The sequence below is a fragment of the Halyomorpha halys genome, unplaced genomic scaffold (assembly GCF_000696795.3).
Source record: "Halyomorpha halys isolate HHAL.00 unplaced genomic scaffold, Hhal_1.1 Scaffold2345.1, whole genome shotgun sequence".
NCBI classification, from domain to species: Eukaryota; Metazoa; Arthropoda; class Insecta; order Hemiptera; family Pentatomidae; genus Halyomorpha; species Halyomorpha halys.
Window position 1 is genome coordinate 33,295 of NW_027111175.1, and position 8,642 is coordinate 41,936.

An 8,642-nucleotide genomic window follows, 5' to 3' on the forward strand; every position below is an offset into this window, starting at 1 on the left:
ATGTAATTCAATTTTATTCTTATTTATTTTATTAGTTTTTTAAATATTCTTTAATTACTGTTACTTATTATTAGATCCTTCTTTTACAATTATTGTTATTATATCCTATATTGAATTAACTACCCTAACTATATTTTCTTCAGTATATACTCCTATTATTATAACGATATGTATCATTCTAATTTTACTTAGTTATTCCTAAATTAGAAAATTATTATAGTTATTATCATATTTCTGTATCTTTCTCTTATTATTTATCATTTTTCATCATATTTTTATGACTACTTCCTGTATATGCGACGTATTTCAAATAGAAATATAACTGTTAAACAGCTCCCTCCACACTTCCGATTTATTTTCACCTTCTGTTTAACCTTTCGCTTTGAACAGATAAGTGGTCCTGATTTGTTCTATGCTCATTTATTATAATTATTATTATTTTAATTTGTATTTATTATTTCACAAAGTTTATTTAATCTCTACTTTCTTCATTTCTTTTTTTGCTTTATATACATCTGTACTTTTTTAACTGTATATTTTACGTTTTTAAATTTATATGTTTACCATTGTTACTTTTTATATATGTATAGTTATTTAGTTTAGTTATAGTTATAAAATTAGGAAGATCAAAGACAACATCTATCCCAAGAGTGGGGTTGTGTGTGGCCTCTAGCACAAACTAGGTAATTTGTTTCAAAGGAAATGGAAACTTAAAATGTCCCTATATCCGGACAACGAAGGACTCTCAGGGTGGGCAGTCCCTTGTCCTACAACTCATTTATAGCTTATTTAAATAATAATTTATTGAAGGAATCAAATTTCTCGCCATTGTAATGGCCTTTCCAAGAGAATTTTACAACTCTTTTCTGGAGCTAATAGTATAGTAAGGGTAGTCAAATTAAAAACAGCAAAGGGAGATTTTGTTCGATCTGTCGCAAAATTGGCCCCATTGCTTTCCTCAGATTAGTCAATGTAGAAATCTGTAAATTGAAGGTTAAATTTTGTCCCAAGACAAAAACTAGTGGGTGGTATGTTAACCCCATATTTTATAATTACTTTGTAAATAGTATTTAATTAATATTAGTGTTTAATTTAATTATATTTATTTTTATTTATATTATTTTAATTGGATTTAGCCATTTGAGAAGAAAAATGTGTATTTATATTTGTGTTGTTATAATTAAGTAATAGAGACAGTTGCTATGGGTTGATAGCCATTGCTTACAGGTCGCCAAGCCACAGGCTGACCATCTTCATTTAGTTCCTACTAATTAGTGGCCATGATCGTTTGTAACCAGCTCTGTCTGTGGTTATAATGCATTATTTGTGGACATTTTTAGTGTTTTTAGTCAATATTAAAATCCGAAACCAGACCCTTTCTGCGTTTCAACTTGAAATGAGTTCCGACTATTTAGTAGTCATGATCGTAACCAGCCCTGTCTGTGTTCATTTGGTGTTATTTATTGACAATGTGAGTGTGTTGATCAACATTTAAGTCCGAAACTAGACCTTTTCTAAGTTTCTAGCCTTTGAGTGCAATATGAGTTGTTACTAATTAATCGGCTCGCAGAATTCACAGAATAAGTGCCAGTGTGGCCATCTAGGCTTTTGGATATTTTGACTATCAATGTACCACTACACCAACCTTGGACCATAGCAGCGGTGTATTTAGCTACAGAGCTGCGACCTACACACCTCGACAAACAAAATATCTTCCTCTGACTTATCAGCGTGGATCTACCTTTCGTCGACCAGTATTTATTTTATATATCTATTGTTTTTTGTAAATTTTTTTGTTTTTGTTTTCATAATTTATTTATCTAATTTTATTTTTACCTAAAAGGCCTTTTATTCGTTGTTTTATTACAGCTCTTTTATTTAATTAGTTTAAGTCTTTCAAATGTTTAGATTAACCAAATAAATGTTTATATACAAACCAGCTAGTTGTTTTTGTTCTTTAAAACTCTCCAACAAAAGGACATACGTCAATTTGAGGTGGCAATTGACACCAAGAAATGCAGTGATATGTTATATACAGCTCAAATTTGTCCACCTCACCATGGACAAAAGACCTACTCTAGGATTTTGCTTCGGGTACCATAGTAGAAAAAAAAATTAATAAAATTTGACCTTTTTGAAGGAAATAGGGGCTGAAAGATTTATTAAGATCAGATAGGTAGAAAAATGACACAATTTAATATCTTCCAAAAATCTAGAGAATTACAACACCAATCAAGAAGTAGGATGGCCCCAAAAATATTGTGCAAACATTTTTTAACTAATATAAATTTGCAAAATTTGGAGCCACTAAAGATCTCTGTATATTTTAAAGTAAAAGAGATAAAGTTTTTAAAACAAAATTATTGTTTTTCAAAAAAACATTAACTTATCAATTTGTAACTTTATTTTGAAAAAAACATCACAGAAACTGCTACTCCTACAAAAGGAGATAGTAAAAAAAGAAAATAAACTATTTCAAAGTGACTTCATTAAAGAACAAAATATTGTATTTAAAAAAATAAATTAATAAAATGACAAAGATTACATTAGTATTAAATCTATATAAAACAGAAAATGATACTGTTCAGAGATGAATATTTCATTAATTTTTTTTCTCTGGTACACCAGAATGGTCCATTTTAATATTCTTTCCTTCCTCATTTTTTAACAATGATTCTAAATAGTTTAAAATCCATTTTTCAGTTTTGTATTGTCCATTAGTCTGAAGATATGAACATTCCAGTTGAGAGTTGATACGAGGCGGGCCCATCAACCTTGATAGGGACTGGATTTCTACAGGACCGGGACCCTCCACTGAGAAGAGGTCCTCCCCAGGGACTTCTGCGCCTACAGCAAAAAGGCCTAGAGGAGGTGGTCCAACCAGACCATCATACTCCAACGCTGCGGGAAGCATCATTCCTGATGGCTATCCTTCCGTCCAGCTCACTTGTGAGCTGAGTGATGAGGTGCAGTCACGCCTGATCAGAATCATGGACAAGCAGGCACAGGGGGGTGCACACCTCAAGTTCAGTTATTTTATATATCATATCGGAGGTCCATCGTGATCTGCGACAACCAAGCTGGTAGGGACTGACTGTCGGTTGTCACCAGCGACAATATCACCTTGCACACCAGCAATGTTGATGAGCTCTAAAGGACCACCAGGGTGGGAATTTTGTTCCCCCAGTGAGAGAGTTGAGGTAGACATTCTCCGTCGGAGAATTGTCTACCAAAACTCGAGGATGCCCGATGTTGAGAGATGGACGCTAGACAGCATTAAGGAAGAGGAGGCTGGCTTTTACGGGATTTTTAAGATCCCGGAAAGCAGCCTACGCTTTTTGGAAGGCAGAGGCTTCTTGATAAACTATAATTTCAAGAAGGCCTTTGTCAAGGTACAGACTATGAGGAGACCTCCACCTAGGGAAGAGAGAGGGGCCGGTGAGCCCATGGATGTGGAAAGTGCCGCTGCTATTGAGAAGATAGGGGAGGCAGACCATGAGTGGATCTGGAGCGCAGGCTGTGAGCAAATCCGGGGGGCTGGCAGCAGATGGTCCTGGAGGACGGGCTGTTGGTGGACTCAAGTGTCAGAAGCCTGGCAGTTGAGAGCGATTCTGGAGGGCTGGCTGCTGTGGGCGCGTCCGTGGTGGAGGCTGGGAGTGGTGGTGTCTCGCTGTCCCCACCGAGGGAGGGGCACCAGCCGTTGAGGACTAAAGAAGAGGGCGAGGCTGCTGCAAGTGAACCTGCATCAATGCATTGCTGCTTGCAATGTTCTACAGCTATATGTTAAGGGTAAGGATATTGATATTATTTTAATTCAAGAACCTTACTTATATAAAGGCAAGATCAGTGGACTGGGCATGCGAGGGTACAGCATTATTTCTGTGCCAATGCATGCCAGAACCTGTATCCTGTACAAGAGTAAAATCTTTGGCACTTATGTTTCAAGGACTTGGCAGCAGCAAAGTTGGCCCTCAAAGAGGGAACCCATAAGGAGCTGACATTTGCCTCAGCATATCTCCCCTATGAAGAGGCCATCCCAACACCGGCCTTGAGGAAGTTGGCGGATAGGCTGGCTGGAAAGGATGAGGTAATGGTCTCCATGGATGCCAACACCCAACATTGGCTCTGGGGGAGCACAAACACCAACCAGAGAGGTGAGTCTCTTTTAGGGCATGATTTAGCAGAGGTAGAAGTCCCTTTGTCAATAGGGTGAGGGCGGAAGTCATAGATGTAACTATAGCACTTGTTGAGTAGGTCTGATGATTAAGAACTGACACATCTCAGATGAAAAATCATGCTTAGACCATCGGTACAACAGGTGTGTTGTCAACATATGACATGACCGAGTCAGTGTACAGGAATCTGAATACCTGGCAGCTTGAATGCCTTAATACATCCTTAACGGATGCAATCATAAGATCCTACACTGAAAATAACACTGTATGCAGGATCCAAACTAACAGGAATACGACCTGGTGGAATTAGGAATTGGATAAGCTGAGAGGACTCACAAGGAGACTCTTCAAGTAACACACACTTCCCTGGGTGTGTACTGATAGAAGAAAATGTCACAACTCCCACTATAGAGAGCTACACTTGTAGAGATAAGTGGGTCGAGGCTTAGGATTGTCAACTCTGGCAAGGTTGAGTGGGCGATTGGATATTTCTTGTCCTTTAAATCAGCCGGTACGGATGGAATTTATCCGGCCTTATTACAAAAAGGCCTACCGGTCTTGAAACCATACCTCTTAGTACTGCTGAGGAGGAGTTCGGCACTGAGTCACATTCCATGTAGTTGGAGAGTGACAAAGGTGTCCTATATACCCAAACCAGGGAAAGCTTCTTATGACAACCCCAAGGCTTATAGACCTATCTGTCCGACATCTTTCTTAATGAAGACACTTGAGAAAGTTCTGGACAGACATATTAGGGAAACTATGCTGGTAGAGAGACCACTACACAGTGCTCAATTTGCCTATCAATCCGGGAAATCCTGTGAAGATGCTTTACACCACTTAGTATCCAGGATTGAAAAGAGTTTGGCCTGTAAGGAGATTATGGCTGGTGTCTTTATTGACAGTGAAGGTGCTTTTGCTTTGATCGTACTCCTTACAGAACCATGGCAAGAGCCATAGGAATGAAAAGAGTGAGACAGCTTTCTTTCAACTGGATCAATGCGATGTTGGAAGGAAGATTGCTCAAATCAAAGCTAGAACACACTAAGATGTGGATGAAGCCTGCTGGTGGCTGTCCGCAGGGTGGAGTGCTATCTCCTCTCCTGTGGTGTATGGTGGTGGACACCTTACTTATCAGATCCAATAAGGCAGGTTTTTACACGTATGAATATGCTGATGATATCGCTGTGTTGATAGGAGGCAAATTCCCAGAAACTATTTCAGGACTGCTTCAAACATCAGTATATCTTATAAATGGATGGTGCCAGGAATATGGTCTGAGCATCAATCCTTAAAAGGTCAGTTTTAGTGTCTTTACTAACAGACGGGAAATAGCAATCAGGTCGCTGTATCTTAACGGTGAACGATTGGGATTCTGCAATGAAGTCAAATATCTTGGTGTTACTCTTGATACTAAACTGAAGTGGCAACTTCATGGTGGCACAGGGCTACAACCAGGAAATCCCAAGCTTGGCTTGGGAAACTTCAGAGACTGGCATGGCTCATGATAACAGGTGCCATAAGCACTACTCCTTCTACAGCGATGGAGGTACTGAACATTAAACCTTTGCATATAGGCTTATGAAATTAGGAACGAAGTACCATTCCCTAACATAAGAGGGACATGGTAGACTTTTCAGGAGGATCAATGAAGATGGGATTCTGGCTATGCATTCTGACCATCAGGTGAAGAAATACAAGGAGACTTGCTATAGTATAAGCATTGAAGGGTCGTCCCCACACAGGCCATGCAATGGGATAAACTGCTATACAGACGGATCCTTAATGGAACAAGGATCTGGAGCAGGAATATGGAGGATGGATATGCCTAATCAAGCCACATCCATCTTGTTAGAAAAACACACCACAGTATTCCAGGCTGAGGTGTTTGCAATAAACGTCTGTGCCCAGAATTTAATAAAAGAGGGCACGAGGGAAAGGCTAATTACAATTTTCACGGACAGTCAGGCAGCAATTTATGCGCTGGATAACTATGTAACCCGCTCTAAATTGGTGGAGGAGTGTAAGGCTAACTTGTACTCTCTCTCCTTGGCCAACAAGGTGCGGGTGGAATGGGTACCTGGACATAAAGGCATTAAAGGTAATGAGCGAGCGGACTACCTAGCAAGGAAAGGATCTGGGTCCGCTCCTTTTGCACCTGGCCCTATATGTGGAATTAGTCTCAGCCATGCGAAGAGGCACTTCAAAATGATTGCTGAAAGCAAGGCTGGGTTACTCTGGAGAACTAGCAAAAGAATGGAGCAATCAAAAATGTTCCTCAAGGGATCCTGCCTGAAAAGAAGTAATTGTCTTCTTAACATGGATAGGAGTATTTTAAGATGGGTGACAGGTCTATACACAGGACACTGTCAGCTAAATAAGCATCTCTATAAAATGAGATTGATTGAGTCCCCTATCTACAGGTTCTGCAGGAAGGACGAAGAAACTGCTTACCACATCATTTGTAGATGTGATGTAGTAGCAAGAACATGATTCCTCATCTTCGGTAAGGATCGTATCTTGGACCCCAAACTTTGTGAGAAAGTGGATCCTTACACAGTGTCCAGATTTGCAAAGGCAATTGGCCTGTTTTGAGTAGGAGAAGGACAGCATATAATAGGCCTTCTGTGGCCGCGGTGCTTCTTTGCCAGAAAAAAAAAAGATTAATTAATAATTAGGAGTTGTATATCAAGTCAGTGCAAATTATAGATATTAGGTATTTTTATCACTCCTAACCAGCTTAAAAAATATGTTTAGATGATTTTGAAATTTTCCTACATTCGTCAAAAATAAGTTATTTTGAGAAAAGTTAGATTGTATATAAAGAAGTATTTGATGTAATGTTATGTTAAAAATGAAGCTTGTTAAATTCACATTAAAGTAGTTTAAAATATTCATAACAGTTTCCATGATATTTGACAAAGTAAAGTCACAAAACAGTGATATCTTGTTTGTTTTTTCAGAAAAAAAGAAAAGTTGTTTTTGGAAAAACTGTACAAACTTCAATAAGAACTCAAATTGTAGGAACTTTATTCCAAAACTCTACTTTAAAATAAGAGGTATGCATATCGATGAAACAAACAACACATCAAAAAATCGGAACTACCTGTCCTTTTGCATTTATTTGATTTTTTTTTTTTTGCTTAATTTTTTTAATAATGGATGGCAGCTCAACAAGAGTTGAAAGACTAGCTTTTGGATGAGGACATAATTAAGGGATATATTGCTACACAATTTATATTGTTTTTTATGAATCTTTCATTCCATGAATGCATGACTAACTCCATAAAATCAGTCTTTTCATTTTTTTAATTGATTCCATAAGAATTTAGTATTGAATGAATTTTGCAAAAATTCATAGGATAACTGAAAAAATTAATAGACTAATAAAATTAAAAGAACAGAATGAAATTTTAGTAAAATATTTCTGTCATATTTTCGCAAAAGAAAAAAGTAAGATTTCAGCAATGAGAAACATTATCAAAAGTATTTTTTACAATATTGGTGCAGGTCATTCTATCAATGAAAGGCTCATATATTTTATGATTGTAAATAACATCTATTTCACAAAAAAATAAAATTAAAATTATTGAATATTTTAAAGTTTTTAAGATAAATTTTATTACAAACTTAACACATGAGCAATATAGCTAGAGTTATAAATTCTAATGAAAATATACAATTATAAGGCCAAAAGGATATATAATGCCTTTAACTTGAGGTGATGGCAAAATGTAAAAACAGTAGAAAAAATGTTTTGAATATAATTAAAAACACCAACCTGAAAATCTACATGTCTGCTCTTTGCTTCCTCTTTCTCCCAGGACATGTGAATAAAGGGACGCTGAACATAATTGTAAATAACTTCAGCTCGACCACCAGGCCTCTTCTTAATTTTTTCTTTGTGGGTTGGATAACCTTCTATTCCTAGTCTAATTTTTTTCAGCCCACGATCCTTCATCACTTGCTTTGCTACATCTCGATTTTCAATATATTTGAAAAAACGATACATAGCAGTGCTGTTGACAGCTAAAATAACAAAACAGATTAAATTTCCATAAATTAATAATTCATTTAGCAAATTTACGACACATAGAATATATATATTGTAATATGCTCTTTTTGAGTAAATAGTATATTTTTATTTATAAAGGGTTTTTAATTATGTTTTTATTTTTATTTTATGTATCATTTTAATATTGTTCATTTGTTTTGTTGAACCAAAAAGCAAGCTAACCAATTTTCATTGTCTATAATAAATGCGTTATTCAAAAAATTTAAGGTAATAATCAAAAAATATTAAAATAAAATAAATTTAAATTTGATATTTTTTAATTCAATTCTCATATCTAAAAGATAGCTTGGGTTCAAATTAAAAACTTTAATATTAAATAGATAATATAATTTTATAATATAATAGACTCTTAATCTCAAGGCGGGTTTCTAGGCAATCAGAAACAGAAACTT

General features: G+C 36.4%; 1 protein-coding gene across 7 annotated transcripts in view; it reads right to left on the reverse strand.

Annotated features, from left to right (window-relative positions):
- Positions 1-8,642, reverse strand: part of mri (mrityu) — a 47,602-nt gene that overhangs the window by 23,477 nt on the left and 15,483 nt on the right. For 5 of the 7 annotated variants that reach the window (XR_010843909.1, XM_067049256.1, XM_067049257.1 and 2 more), the window contains one exon: positions 7,957-8,204. Coding sequence is in view for 6 of the 7 variants with exons in the window: in XM_067049256.1 (XP_066905357.1) it covers positions 7,957-8,204 (248 nt within the window). In the remaining variant the exon portion in view is untranslated. Of the gene's footprint in view, positions 1-2,527; positions 3,741-7,956; positions 8,205-8,642 lie in introns of those variants that run through there. The other 2 variants (XM_067049259.1, XM_067049258.1) reach the window with 2 other exon arrangements.